Consider the following 15,831-nt stretch of genomic DNA (forward strand, 5'->3'; position numbering starts at 1 on the left):
ACCTTTACAAGTAGATTTTCTCCCCTTTACAGTGGTAAAGGGTGGAAGGGTGGAATTCCTTAAGATTTTCCACTTTGGGCACCTTTAGCCCACTCCGAGTGACTTATTACCAACTCGAAGTAGTTTACTGTAGCCCCTTTACAGGGGGGTCCATCTCGGGCTGCGCTGTCCTGCCGGTAACCACCAGCTCCAGGTGGCTGTGGAGGGCTTGAAATGCAGCCAGTCCGAGCTGAAATGTGCTGCGTGTAAAACACACGTCAGATTTTGAAGAATTAGTATGCCTAACAAGAATGTAAACTTTTTATATTGACCTTAATAATTAATAGTTTTTAGATTGATTACATGGTGAAATAAGATTTTGGCTATATTAGGTTAAGTGAAATATATTATGAAAATAATTTCACCTGTTTCTCTTTACTTTTAGAAAGCTGCTACTAGAAAATTTAAAATTACGTATGTGCTCGAGTGTGTAATTAGGGCAGATCTAAAGAATCAGTAGATGAGCAGAGAGGGGCATATGATAGAAATGACTCTTACTTTTGCCTTATTCTCCTGCCTTTCTTTCTACATAAAGTTCTGTGTGCCTGTGCATTCTGCTTTGTAACAACTTTAAAAAACATCTAATTTTCTAACAAAGCTTTTGATTTGCACTCTAAGTTTAATTACAGGATAGCGTTTTGTACTCCTTTTCTTTTTTAAATTTTGCTCTGTTTTCCTTTGGAGGAGGGAGGTTGTGGGTAAAATTGAGTATTTTTAAACTAGCATTTCAAATTATAATAGTACATATTCATGATAAAAAATCACTCAATGTAAATGTATGAAATGAAAATTAAAAGTTCCCCAATTTCTTCCAGGAAGCTTCTGTTTAAAAAAGTGTGCCTGTGTATGTGTGTAGTTACACAAAAGAAATGTTATTGTGCATATTTTTCTGCCACTTGCCTTTTTTCAATTATTCCTTCGGTCACCTTTCCACAGGGATACAGTATACATACCCATTTTTTTTTTTAAGGAATATTAGCCCTGAGCTAACTGCTGCCAATCCTTGTCTCTCTCTTCTTTTTCCTGAGGAAGACTGGCCCTGAGCCAACATCCGTGCCCATCTTCCTCTACTTTATATGTGGGACGCCTGCCACAGCATGGCATGCCGAGCGCTGCCATGTCTGTACCCGGGATCCGAACCAGCGAACCCAGGGCCGCCAAAGCAGAACTGGTCACTTAACCACTGTGCCACCGGGCCAGCCCTTAGATACTCATTTTTTAACCGGGTTGCAGAGTATTCCATTCTATGGATCCATCATAGTTTATTTGTTTTCTTAGTGAGTACTTAGGATATCTTTACAGTTTTATTGAGGGAATTGTAGATTTGCATCCAGTTTTAAGAAACAAGGCAGAAATATCCCTTGTACACTCTGTTCACTGTCTCCCAATGGTAATATTTTATAAACTATAGTATAATATCATGACCAGTCCCAATAGTAATATTTTATGGACTATAGTATATCACGACCAGGATATTGATATTCATGCAATTTACTGATCTCATTCAGATTTCCTCAATTTTACTTGTATTTATTTGTGTGTGTATTACCTTATATATAATTTTGCATCTAAATATGCTCACTGGCTCCGGGCGCTTTCAAAGTAGGCAGCGGACGGCAGGGTGAGGGCTGGGGAGGTGCGGGTTGCTGGCTGACGCCGCGGTGGGGCCGAGAGGGGTGCGGGCTGAGGGGGCGCGGGGCCGCTAGGGGCTGCGGGCTGAGGGGCCAGCAGGGCCTTGTGGGGGTGCGGGCTGAGGGGGCGCGGGGACGTGTCGGGGTGCGGGCTGAGGGGGCGCCGGGCCGCGTGGGGGTGCGGGCTGAGGGGGCGCGGGGCCGTGTCGGGGTGCGGGCTGAAGGGGCGCGGGGCCGCGTGGGGGTGCCGGCTGAGGGGGCGCGGGGCCGTGTCGGGGTGCGGGCTGATGGGGCGCCGGGCCGCGTGGGGGTGCCGGCTGAGGGGGCGCAGGGCCGTGTCGGGGTGCGGGCTGAGGGGGCGCCGGGCCGCGTGGGGGTGCGGGCTGAGGGGGCGCGGGGCCGTGTCGGGGTGCGGGCTGATGGGGCGCCGGGCCGCGTGGGGGTGCCGGCTGAGGGGGCGCAGGGCCGTGTCGGGGTGCGGGCTGAGGGGGCGCGGAGCCGCGTGGGGGTGCGGGCTGAGGGGGCGTGGGGCCGTGTCGGGGTGCGGGCTGAGGGGCCAGCGGGCGGGGCTGTGTCGGGGTGCGGGCTGAGGGGCCGGGAGGGGCTGCGGGCTGACGGGGCGGTGGGGCAAAAAAAAAAAGTAAATAAATAAAATAAATATGCTCACTTATCCACTACCACAATCAAGATACGAAGAGTTCCAACACTATAAGGCTCTCTAGTGCTGCCCTTTTATCACCATAACCACCTTCCTCCGACCCTGCCCACCCCAACTCCTGCTAATCATTAGTCTGTCCTCCATTTATAAAGTTTTGTCATTTCAAAAATGTTATATAAATGGAATCACATAATATGTTTTCTTTTGTTTCCATGGTGTGGATGGACTAGAGTTGGTTTAACCAATCACCTACTGAGGGACATTTTGATTGTTTCCAGTTTGGGACTATTATGAATAAAACTGTTGTGAACATTTGTGTACAAGTTTTGGTGTAAACATAGATTTTCATTTCTCTGGGATAAATGCCCAAGAGTTTTGGCAATATGTGGAGATCAGTTCAAGTAAATCATTTATCTGTGAAATCTATAACTAGAAGAAAGGCAGGCACAAGTATCTTTTTTTGGATGGGAGTGAACTGATTGTGTTTATGTGGAGAGGGGGCCAGTAGAATAAAAGTGTATGGCGAGACAGTAAACAGAAGGAGTAGTGGATGGAGCGCGATTCAGTAGGTGAGTAGTTGTCAGATTCAGAGCATAGGAAAAGAGTTACACTTTGTTAAGGAAGAGGGGCTCCTCTCCTAGTAAGATGAGGAAGAAGAGATTTCAGGAAAAGAAATAGAAAAATGAGGGTGTTTCATTTTTTTGTTAACTGGACTATAAACTGTGAAAACAGATTACTTGTCTTATTTGTAGCACCTAGCACTGCTGGGAGTGCACCTGGTAGGCTCCCAAAAAGTTGATTTTGAGATGAATGAGTAAAGGAAGGAAAAGAAAGAGGAAGGCAGTGAAGGAGGGAAGAAGGGAGGGAGGGAAGAATAAAGGGAGGGAAGGAATGAAGGAAGAGGAAGGAAGGGAAGGAAGGAGGAAAAGGAGAGAGGGAAGGAAGGATGGAGGGAAGGAGGGAAGGAAGGAGGGAAGAATAAAAGAAGAAAGGAGGGAGGGAGGGGTAGAAGGAAGGAAAGGCGGGCCAAGAAGACAATGGTGGGACTTGAGGAAAGAATTAAAGTTTGTCAGTCTGGAAAATAAAATAACAGCTGACTACTAGAGTATATACTAGAGTATAGACCCACTGTAAAACAAACACATAATAAAAAATACTACATTGGAGCTCATGCACACATGGGTACATATATACATATATGTATACGTATGTCTATATATTCGTGTATATATATATATACTTATAATTGAAACAAATGTCTTTTTCAACAATTTTTATCTTTAGTGTTTATAGTATACTTATTGTTTCCTTTCTGGCCTATTGTAACTTTTCCTTTCCTAACATTAAAACCTGATGATCAAGATCCACTAAAAATTAATTTCTTGATCCACTAACGAATTGTCATCTGCAATTTGAAGACTATTGGACTAGGGCATGTTCACAAGGATTGCTGGGCTGATGAAGAGCTTGACTGAGTTTGGAGACCATTTGGTAGTGGGAAGAGCACAGGCTTTGGAATTAGGATCCTACATCTATTATGTATTAGCATAATGACTGTATGCAATTAAATAACCTCTTCAAACCTTGGTTTTCTCATCTGTATCATGACTGTAATAAGCTTTAACCTGTTAACTTCCTCTGAATATTGTCAGTCACACAAGTGTCTTCTAGTGCCTGGCTTGTCACAGGTACTCAATACGTGGAATCTACTGATGGTGGTTGATGATAATGATGATGGTGTGAAGATATATGTAATCTACTGCGTGACCTTTATCTATTACAAATATTAAAGATTTAAATGAAATAAATGGTCTTATAAGCCATATATTATACATTATTACAACATGTTATTGTTGGTAAAAACGTGTTGCTTTCTCTGTTAAAAGTAACAACTCGAGTTTATGAGTAGAAACTAGCCATGTGTTTCCCCATTTATTGACTTAGGTTATTCTCTTCTGGGTATTTTAATCTCTGAATATTCAAGCTGTTCAAAGGTATCTTGCCTAAAATTATTCCCATTATGATGAGGATGAGTTTTACTGTGAAGTTTCTTGGTTCAGAAAGGTAAGCCAGTCCACTCCATGTTACTTTTCCCTTAGAAAATTAAAAGAATCTTATTAGAGTTGATCATTTTGTAGTCAAACATTAAAGAAGTAATGAATGGAGAGAGAAAAAATATTCTGTAATATATGGCACAACTATAATAAGGTGTGACAAGTTTGTTAAGCTAAAACATGTTTACATAGAACCTGTTGGATTGATATCACACGTTAATGAACCTGTAGCTTTTACTGGCATATTAGCCTCTTCGAAATTTTCTTTAAATGGTTCTGTGTTTTACTATGAAGGATGATGGAAGACAATGACGACGATGATGCAAAGCTCCAAGAAGAAATACAAGCTGAATTGGATAAAATCAGCATTTCTTCCTTGGAAAAAGATGATGTTGATAGTGATTCAAAATCAGAAACCCAGAGTGATGATAGTGATACAGTGAGTGTTAAAGAGTCAGATTTTTGAGTCTTTAATTGGAGTAAGCTTTTCAGGAGACAAATTACTTTTCTTAATATATTTTGTATACTCATCTCATATTTTACCTTAGGATCACCTTTAAACAATATATATAGATAGACATTTAAATATAAAAAGTATGATGAAGATAGAAATCACCTATAATTCCACATGTATATATGTGTATTTTTTGCAAAATTGAGATTATAGTATATATACACACATATGTATTTACATCCTGCCGTTTTTACTTAATCGTGAGCATTCTAATGTGATTAGATATACAGGAAAAGAAAAATTTATGTGAAATCTTTAGACCTATGGAAATAGTTACTTTTTTGAAATCAAGCATGTTATCTTTTCATTTGTGTATTTTCCCCAATGTTTATATGCTTAGAAAGTTTATTCATGGATTCATTCTTTTACATCAAAATCATTAATCCAATGGTAATTTAGCTGCATATATTTAGCTCATATTCCCAGTATCACTTGTTGAATTATCCATCTCTTCTCAATTGACTTTTAATATCTTTTGTATATATTTAGTTGTTATATACATGTAATCTATCAAAGACTATCTATTCATTCCATTATTCTGTTAATTTTTTCCCTTTGTAGTTTTATATTTTTAAATATCAAATGAATCAAATTCCTTTACTTGTTTTGCTGTTTCAGAATCTTCTCAACTAAACTTTTTCCAAAAAGACTTATTTGTCAAGTTTCAAAAAATAACTACACTTCGATTTTTAATTAGGATTACAGTAATAAACATCTTACTTTTGGAAAAATTTATATTTTTACATAATATTGTCTTTTTATCCACAGCAAATTTGAGACAAAAAATTCTGAAATTCTTCATTTGATTGTGAAATCCAAAAGAATCGTGGATGTAATTTATAACTACCTGAAAATAAAAAGCAAATTTTAACAAAATATATTTGTTTGAAGTATGCTCTTTACATGGAACCCTTTTACCTCATTTTACACATTTTACTCAAATTTTTGGTATATCAAAATTTTTATCAAATTTTTGATACATAGTTTTAATAAACAATTTTACGGTTTCTTTCATTATTCAAATTTTCAGGATGTAGATGAATTACCTGAGTCAGTTCTTCACTGTATTGACGTCATAAAGAATAAGAGTAAAACTGTTGAAGAGCTCATTCTTCAGGACTTGGAAGATCCTGATGTTTTAAGTAAGTACAGTTTTTATCTGCTTGGCAGATAAGTTTTCTGTAAGTAAGAATAATTTATAATTTAGAAAATTAAACTGCTTGAAGTTTTTATTTCATTATATACATGTATGTGCATTTATCTCTAATGTAATATCTATGGGATAGTGGACTGTTCAATTTAGTTCGTTCACTTTCATTACTGCCTTCCTATGTCTCCAATAAATAACCAGTGTCAACAGTTTGTTTTACTAGTCCGAGTTAAAACCAGACATTCTTTTACTTTACACTGAAGAAAAGAAAAATAATCATGGGAATATTTTAGAAGTATCAGTTTATACATCTTTTTGGATAAAAATATAATTTATGCCAAAAGCCTAACAATCTTTATTGGTTCAACTAAGCAAATTTACTTCTGGAATTATTCAAAGAAAATGAAATGATTGAAAGTTTAACTAGAATTATAATGAAAAATGGCAACGACCTGAGTATTCAATTGGACTTTGGTGTGTCCAATAATAGCCCGTTAGAAAGGTGGCTTAGACAATATTTAGTAACATAAAAAATGTTTGTGATGTATTATTAAAACATTATAAAATTCAACGGCATTTATGCAAATATTAGTATAAGTTATAATGTGGGTATTCATAGATATTCATTCATTCAACAAATATTTCTGTGCGAAAGGATCTATTCTAGCTACTGAGAATTCCACAGAGAACAAAATAGACAAAGGTTATGTTCTTCTGTTCTGATATTCTAGTGTGGGGAGACAAACAATAAACAAATAAATAAATATGTAATATTTCAATAATAATAACTTCTGTGAAGGAAAAACTTGAAGATAAGAGGATGAAGATGGGAGGTTGTATTTTAGATAGGGTAAGTCAGGGAAGGCCTCTCTGAGGAGGTGACATTTAAGTAATGACTGAGAAGGAAAGCCAGATAGATATCTCGAAGAGTGAGAGGGTGAGCCATGTGGATATCTAGAGAGCCGGTGTTTCAGAGGAGGACACTCTAAAGGCCAAAGCACACTAAGTGTGCTTGATATGTTTGAAGAACGGTAAGCCTTTGTGGTTGTATCCAAGAATACAAGGGATCAGATCATATAGGGCTCTTGGAAATCACAGTGTGGACTTTAGATTCCATTCTGCATATGTGAAGGCTTCCAAGTAAGGAATGACAGTATCTGACATATTTTGAGACAATCATTCTGGTGACTGTTTAGAGGAGATGCCCTGAGGTAGCAAGAATCTACTAAAAGACTATTGTAATATTATGGTGTGGATGAGAGTGATTTGAGTACAAATGATGAAAAATGGTCATATTCTGGAAACCATTTTTAAGGTAGAAAGAACCAAAATGATTTATTGATGGATTGGTATGAACGGAAGAGAAAAGATCAGCTCCAAGATTTTTGTCCTGAGCACCTGTGTGAATGGATATGTAAAGACTTACTATATGTAGACTCTTCAAATTTTGGCGGTGATTATCTATAGTTGAGTTATGGGGACTTTAATGGTCTATTTATTTATATTTACTGAGGTTTATACAGTGAAAATATATTGGCAATTTTATATAGCCTAATTATGAAAAAAATTGAAGAAAATACAATTATAGAAAATTAGTAACAGGGGCTGGCCCAATGGCATGGTGGTTAAGTTTACGCACTCTGCTTTGGTGGCCCAGGGTTTGCAGGTTCAGATCCTGGGCACAGACCTACTCATCGCTTATCAAGCCATGCTGTGGCAGTGTCCCCCATACAAAATGAAGCAAGATTGGCATAGACGTTGGCTCAGGGACAATTTTCCTCAAACAGAAAGAGGAAGATTGACAACAGATGTTAGCTCAGGGCCAATCTTCCTCACCAAAAAAAAAGAGAAAAGAAAATTGGTTACATAAAAGGTTATATAACTACAATTAGAGCAGTGGTTTATAAAACTGTGAGATATCATGTACAGTTCTAATCAAATAGATTTGATAGTCTCAATGAATAAAATAATTTTCCAAGAAAATTCACATTATTAAAATTTTTTGAAAAGATTAAATTAGTAATCTGCTAAGAAGGTAGAAAGGAATTTCTTCTCAAATTAGAAACTAGGAATAATTTTGCAGTTGAATTCTTATACTCTATCAAGGAAAAAATCTACAGATTATAGCCATCAATTCGTAAATTAACTAGAGGCTAATTTCATTTATGAACAAGGTTGTATTGATTAGGGCTCTCAGTTGTAAACAGAAGCTATTTTAACTACTTCAAGCAGTAAGATTTTGTGGGGGGTATTTGTATGTTTGTTTTTATGGGTAGAGTAGATGTTCTGATTATTTAATGCTGTAAAACAAACAGTGGTTTAAAATAACAATTTGTTATTATCTTTTATAGTTTTGTGTGTTGACTGGGCTTGGCTAGACAGTTCTTGCTTGCTTGGATTTCTTATGCATTTATGTCAGATGTTGATTAAGACTGAAGTCATCTGAAGTCTTTACTGGACTGAAATTCCAAGATGGCTAACTCAAATGGCTGGCAGTTGATGCTAATTGTTGGCTGGGAGTTCAGTTAGGGCTGTCATCTCGAGGCATCTACATGTGGTCTCTCCCTATGGCTTGCATGGCTCTTGGATTCTGAGAAGGAGCATCCCACTAACAAAATGCTAAGAGACTGAGACGGAACCTTGTAAGGCTTCTTATGACCTATTCTCAGAAGTCATGCAACGTCATTTCTACCTCACGTTGATGGTTACACAGGGTCAGCTAGGTTCTGTGTGGGTGGGAGCTATACAGCATGTGCATACCAGAAAGTGTGGGAGAGACATCTTTAGAGACTAGCTACTACAGTAAATAACAGAATTGTTAATAGAACTGAAGAAACAGACTCTAGGATGAACATCCAAGACATAAAAAATATACACATATATAGCAGAACTGGGCTGCTGCAGGAGCTGCTGTCTGATATAATTAAGAAATTCAGCAATGTTAATTCTCTACTATACACTCCTGTCTCCAACCCAAGCTCCCTTTATCATAGTTGGGGTCAGGAAAATGAAAATATTGCTCCCTGCCTCTCTTCACACAACATTTTTATGAAAATCAAGACAACGCAAATGTCTCAATTGGCAGAACCTAAATCACCCTCAGAAACCTAGCTTCAGAGGAACCCGGAGGTTATTTTCTGCTTTTCAGCCACTCACAAAGAAAAGCATCCAGGAAAGGTTGTGAACAGCTGTTGAAGAAGAAAATCTATAATATCTGACACAATAGGTGTGAATAGTTGGTTTAATGGCAGAATGGTCATCTATTAAAAATAGTTTACTATTAGGGAACATTATCATGATAGCATGATTATCATAACGTTAACTGAATAAGGAAAAGAAACATAACTACATCTTCCCAGATGATAAAAAGATAAATTCAACAAAAACTCGTAAAATCAGGATTGAAAGTTCACTTCATTCACATGCTAGTAATTATAATCTTTTAAAGTAATACTTTTATTAAAGTGCTTTCAATATTTTATGCAAGATTATATTGCTAGTTTGTGGGAAATAGAATTGAACCTTTGTTGATTTCTAATCAAGTTGTCATTGCAATATTGAACACAACATTATTCTGTGTACATGGAAAATAAACTTCAGTCTAGCATATGAAGGATGATAAAGAGTTAAAGTGCTTTAAAAATTAGTTACTTTTACTTTTAATATATATTTTTTTTAAGATTGGCACCTGAGCTGACATCTGTTGCCAATCTTTTTTTTCCTTCTTATTCTCCCCAAAGCCCCCCAGTACATAGTTGTATATTCTAGTTGTAGGTCCTTCTGGCTGTGCTACGTGGGACGCTACCTCAGCATGGCCTGATGAGCAGAGCCACGTCCGCACCCGGGACCTGAATGGGTGAAACCCTGGGCCACTGAGGCAGAGCTCATGAACTTAACTGCTTGGCCACGGGGCCAGCCCCAGTAACTTTTATTTTTAGAATAAAGAGTACGGATTTCCTCTGTTCTTTATTCTTCATTTTTTAAAAAATTTTGAGTTACTGATCAAGAATATACTAAGAATTTGAGATTAAAGGATGATAGGAAGGGTTTGGAATGTTAACATGTTATGCCCTACTCTAATATTTACAGTTATAATATTTTTTCTTTCTCTAGGCTATAGTTATGGAACAGTTTCTAATAATCATGTGCATTTAAAGATAGAATTATCAACTGAAGATAAGGCAAATCCGGAACAGTTAATGAAGGTATATGTTCAACATTTGACTGAAAGTGCTCAGTAGTACAGTTAGAAATTTACCTTTTCCTTTTATGTAAGATGATAGTTCACTGATTTAAAAGTTAAAAATTTAATTATTTTTAATCAAATCACTTTTGGTTTTATGTTTTCCTTTGGCACATAATATAAACCAACTCAAATGTCAATCTTTAAAAGTATTAGAAATAGTGATTTGAACCATCAATACTTGAGAATTTAAAATGCATGTAGATAAAATACATTGCATGATATTTTTTCCCTAAAACTCTGAGGAAAACAATGAATATATTGTGGTGTTTATTACCTTGCTTAGGAATGTACTGTGTTCCAGCAGAGACTTTAAATACTCTATGGAAATTTTAAATAGAGAACATCTTATGTTTGTTTTTTAAAAAGATACAAATAAAAAATCCCTAAAAAAATGAGTAAAAGGGAGCCTATTTTGTTTAAAACCCCCAGAAATATATTTCAGAGAAAATCTAATCTACAGGTTCAGCATCTTGGACTCATTTTTACTTCTCATTTTACTTAACTCTCTCTAATTTTATCTAACTCTATTCCTGCTCCCTAAGATGTTTGACATAATCTGAAAATTACTTATATGTATGTCTTTTATTCTCCTTTTGGTAACATCAAACTTGAAATACTAATTTTGAATCATCATACTGGTACTTAATTGGAATAGATGTCATGTATCTTTCCAACTAGAGTATGGTGGAAGTCTAATTATTGAAAAGTATTAGTCAAAATTATGACTTGTGCATTATTCGTGTTAAGAGAATAGTTCTATTTTTTAAACATATTGAATATATTAATTTCTATATGTGAGAAATCACTACAGGTAAGAAAGTCAGAAATATATTAGGAAGAAAACAAACATTAGTAGAAATATTTTGAAATGATTATCAGGCAGTTTAATTGAATATTGTGGTTAAATATTAGAGAGTGATTAGAATTCTGAAAAACATAGGGAGGATAAAATAGTCTGCTTGCTTGGGAAGACATTTTTATTCTCCACGAAGAGAATAATTATCAATGTACTATAGAATTGTATTTGAGAAAGATTTGAAGTAAATAAAGTTCTTGATATGTGTCTATAAATACTTAGTATCTTATTAAAAAGATGGCTTTACTCTCTATTTAGGTTTTCTTTAATCATTGGTACTCTTTTAACTTCCTAGATGTTATCTGAAATTGAAAAAGAAGAATTTCTGAGAAATAAAACCCATCGTGGCAGTCCTGATTCTGTTCCAGAGCCTGATCCTCATGACTCGCCTGTGAATGAACATGTTTTACCAGGTGGACCAAACTGCTCAGTGATATTTTTGATAATTTTTATGTGATTGACTATATTTATATGAAAAAAATTTAGACAGTTTTCTTTTGACATTTAGAAAAATACAATCACAGTATTTGAAAATTATTACACTTTGACTATATTTGTTTAGTTACATATTCTCATAGTTTTCTTTATGCTTCCTAGATTAACTTGATTTAAATATATTTAAAATTTTTCCGCATATATAGCTGACTGCAATAGATATACCCAGCCTTGAATTTATTAAATATCCCTTAACTACACATTATATTTTTGTATTAAGTTTTGTGGAATAGTTTAAGGCAAGTTATGTGATTTCTTTATTGACTGAAATGGAATTTCCATGTATATGACTGCAATGGAATTTCCAGGTATATTCAAGAATGTATTTTCTTTTTGCATGTTATCACTTTTACTTTGGTAATATGTTGACATTATTTCTTCATTTTGAAATTACTTTTATAATTTTCGTTGAATCATTTTTGACAGGTTTGATTTTAAGAATAATAATATTACTTCTCTTCATGAATACAGAGGATGCTGATATAGAATTTGGATACTGTGAAGTAGAAGAAAGATGTAAGCAGTCTTTTGAGGCTTGGCAAGACAAACAGAAAGAACTAGAAGACCAAGAGAAAGAAACTCTCAAAGCCCAGAGGGAGAGAGAAGAAAAACAATTTCAAGAAGAAGAAGAAAAGAGACATTGCTGGATGAAACAATTTGAAGTTGAAAAGAAGAAATTAGAGAATATTCAGAAGGTAAAGTTTTTAATTTTTGTTTTTCATACATTTTTTGAATCAGTAGCTACTTCTGAAGGGTATTGGTTTTTAGAGTATAGTGTAGATTGAGCTTTGTTCTGTGGGTTTCAGTTACTCCTGATAAGCGAAGCAATTGTCTGTGGATTAACAGTATTTAATATAGACTCCTTGATTAGTTGTTATTGAAATTCATTGGAATTTCAGATACTGCTTTGGATCTTGGGTCCTCTAGAGTCTATGAAGTTTTGAAGATCATCCTAGGAAGGATGACATTTACAACATAAACTTGCTTTTTTTATACCCTTCTAATCATAGAAAAAGCCAACAGAATTTTCTTGATCATTCAATGTCCTTCCTATGTGGTCTGATATACATGGCAATTATGTAAAACTTATTTGGTTGAAGTGGTTCAACCATGTAAGTGATGGTCTGTGCCTCACCCCCATAACTGAGCTAATGTCCTCCTCTAGTGTTCTTTATTTTGATGAGCCCCACTATCATCATAGTCTAAGCTGGAAAGATGAGGACCGTTTTTGATTCTTCCTTCTCTTTTGTTATCTGCTTCCTTTTAATAGTTATATTAGCCGTCTTCTCATGCATGTATCTACTGCTACTCCATAGTTCAGGGTGTCCTGACGTCTGGCTTGAAATATTTACTGTACTCTCTAATTGAGCTCACTACTCTTCGTCTTATATTCCACAAACTCATCCACCATAGTGCTGTCAGAAGGATATATTTTTTTAAAGTTATTTCCTTGCTTAAATCCCATCAAAAGGTCCTGCAGCTCATATTAAGATAATGTCTAAAGAACTTTTCCTACTTCCTTTATATCCCACTTTATTTCCCACTTCCTTTATATATAGCAAGTTGTGGCAATTTCATGTTTCCATTGTCTTTGCATTTCTTCTCACTCTTGCCACCCTGTCTACAGAAGGCTCTCATCGATTCTCATATGGGCTCCTCTAATATTACCTCACTAATCTTTTCAGTGTCTCCTTGACTCTTTCTCTAACTCTATGTGATACAACCTTATAATTTTCCTGAAACAGAGCTGTAATCATTTTCCTATAAAAACATTTACTAAATGCCTAAAATGTCTGCTTAACTTCTTAAAAGCCTAGTCATTTCAAATATAATCTTCATGAAACCTTTCATGATCCTCTAATTATAACACCTATTCCAACACCTAATCCTTTAGAGTTCTTCTCCTGTGATAAACCTATTCAGCTAAATTTGCGGTAATATGTGAACTTAACAATAGCATTTCCATATTAAAGTTTTTGAGGAAAGAGATTATATTTTACTGACCTTTGTTTATTCTGCAGAGACTTAACAAATAGGTCTTAATAAAGAGTTGTTGAAAGAAAACTATTACCCACTGATTTATTGTGTGAATTAAGTGGAATGATGCGGCAAGAAAAAAATTGTAATGCAAACTCCATCTTACAAACATCATTATTTGTAATTTTTGCATTGTCCAACAGTATTTCTAGTCAATGTATTTTATTATGTTAATAAACATACTTAAATAAAACAACTTTCCCAGGGTACAAACATCTTTATGTGCTCAAAATGGGAACTGTAGCTATCATTTATATGATGCTATAGGTTGAGATTAAAGTTGTTATCCCACTACTAATAACTGAGGACCAGTGGGTGCATTGTTATCTCTAACCATTGTTGACAAGTATATATTGTGATAATCATATATAATGAACACAATATTCTTTAATATTTGAATATAATATTTGTTCAGCAAGAACAGGACAAGATGAATGATGAACTCCATAGAGAAGAGAAAATGTGGAAAGAGAAATTTAAACAACATGAGGTATATATTTATCGTTTTTAATCAGTACAATAATTATTCTTCATTTGAAATAAATTACTATGTTTGAAATGGGCATTTAAAAATAATATTGCCTAGCTGGTGTAGGATTTAATTTACTAAAACTTAAAAAAATTCGTTAATCATCAGAAACTCTCCTTGAAATAGAATGTCCTGAAAATGAAAATAACCTGGTTCAGTGAGTGAACATGTCTATATAAAATTGTAATTCTAAATTTCGTTTAAGGTTTGAGGAAACATACTATTATGGACATTTCATTATGATTGAGGATTGTTATAAAAAGTTACTGCAGTTTTGAACACAACTAATTGTTTTAAATAACCCCTTTGAATTTAAGATTAAGACATTTATTTAGTTTTAACTTTTGTTTACTCCATAGTTTTTATATAAAATTACTTGAAGTAATTACAAGTATAAAGTAGATAAAATTTCCCATAATCCTGTTATCCAGCTAAACAGTATAAACAGTATTACCCTTGATTGTATTTTCTTCAAGTCTCTTCTTTATTTATATAAGCACACTCTTGAACACAGGTTTATACTGTCCATCTTTAAATAAAAAAGTTGGTTAGGCATGTAAAGAGACAGGTTCATATGAATGACAAGAAAAAAAGACAATAGTAGCTCACCTGCAGGTAATCCAAATGTTGGAGTTAGGAGAGCCATTAGAGTACCTCTAACTATCATGCAATGGCAAGATGATTAAACAGATAGGTGATATAAAAAGAGAATTAGAATCTATAGTGAAGTATCAAGTGTACAAGTAGAGTTGAAAAGTTCCATATATAAAATTAAAAATTCAGTGGATAAGTTTAACAGATTTGACATAGCAGCTGAAAACATTAGTGAAACTGAAGAGAAGTGAATAGAAAATATCCAAATTAAAGTACAGAGAGGACAAAAAGTGAGAAAAGCAGAAAATAGCACAAGAAGTATGTGATACATAGTAAAAAGATAAAAAATGTCTATAGTAGTAATTTTGGAAGGAAAGGAGAGAGAGAATGGAGCAGAAGCAATGGGTGAAGAGAAAATAGTTGAAATGGTTTCAAATTGTTTTTAAAAAATCAATCCAAACTTTAAAAGATGATTAAAGATCCCCAAATAAAATCAATACAAAGAAAACCACACCTGGGAATTTAATTTTATAACTACTGAAATTCAAGACAAGGGAGAAAAAAGATCTTAAGAGCAGCCAGAGGAAAAAGGCACATTACTTAAAAAGCAGCAACGGTAAACTGTTAGCTGACTTTTTGAGTGAAACGATGGAAAGAAGAAGACAGAACAAAAATTAAGTCCTAAGTATTAATGGTTTCTTTGATCATCAGTGTTCTTTGAATTGTTAAGTCTTCCCCTGCTTTCTGGACTCAGTTTTCATTTCCTGGAGTAATACCTAAATACTTGTCAAAAAACGTTTTTGGATGGCAAATTTTCTCAATCTTTGTATACTTGAAAATATTTTTATTTTGCTTTTAAAACTGAATGATGAGTCTCATTGGCTATAGAATCCAGGTTTATTACCATTTAGTTTAAACAATTTAAAGATATTGCTCCCTATTTTTGCCTATGCTACCTATGTTTACAAATTTGATATTCATTATTTTCTTTTGAAGCTTTAGGATTTTTCACTTTTGGCATTCATCCA

At 35.1% G+C, this 15,831-nt stretch overlaps 1 protein-coding gene across 16 annotated transcripts in view; it reads left to right on the plus strand.

Annotated features, from left to right (window-relative positions):
- The window catches only part of LRRIQ1 (leucine rich repeats and IQ motif containing 1), a 214,479-nt gene that overhangs the window by 455 nt on the left and 198,193 nt on the right, over positions 1-15,831 (plus strand). For 13 of the 16 annotated variants that reach the window (XM_023631410.2, XM_070254613.1, XM_070254618.1 and 10 more), the window contains exons 2-7: positions 4,677-4,821; positions 5,927-6,038; positions 10,160-10,251; positions 11,444-11,561; positions 12,115-12,338; positions 14,096-14,170. In XM_023631410.2, coding sequence (XP_023487178.2) covers positions 4,678-4,821; positions 5,927-6,038; positions 10,160-10,251; positions 11,444-11,561; positions 12,115-12,338; positions 14,096-14,170 — 765 coding nt within the window. In that variant the 5' untranslated portion in view covers position 4,677. The remainder of the gene's footprint in view (positions 1-4,676; positions 4,822-5,926; positions 6,039-10,159; positions 10,252-11,443; positions 11,562-12,114; positions 12,339-14,095; positions 14,171-15,831) is intronic. The other 3 variants (XM_070254621.1, XM_070254622.1, XM_070254620.1) reach the window with 2 other exon arrangements.

The sequence above is a fragment of the Equus caballus genome, chromosome 28, assembly GCF_041296265.1.
Source record: "Equus caballus isolate H_3958 breed thoroughbred chromosome 28, TB-T2T, whole genome shotgun sequence".
In the NCBI taxonomy this organism is placed as follows: domain Eukaryota; kingdom Metazoa; phylum Chordata; class Mammalia; order Perissodactyla; family Equidae; genus Equus; species Equus caballus.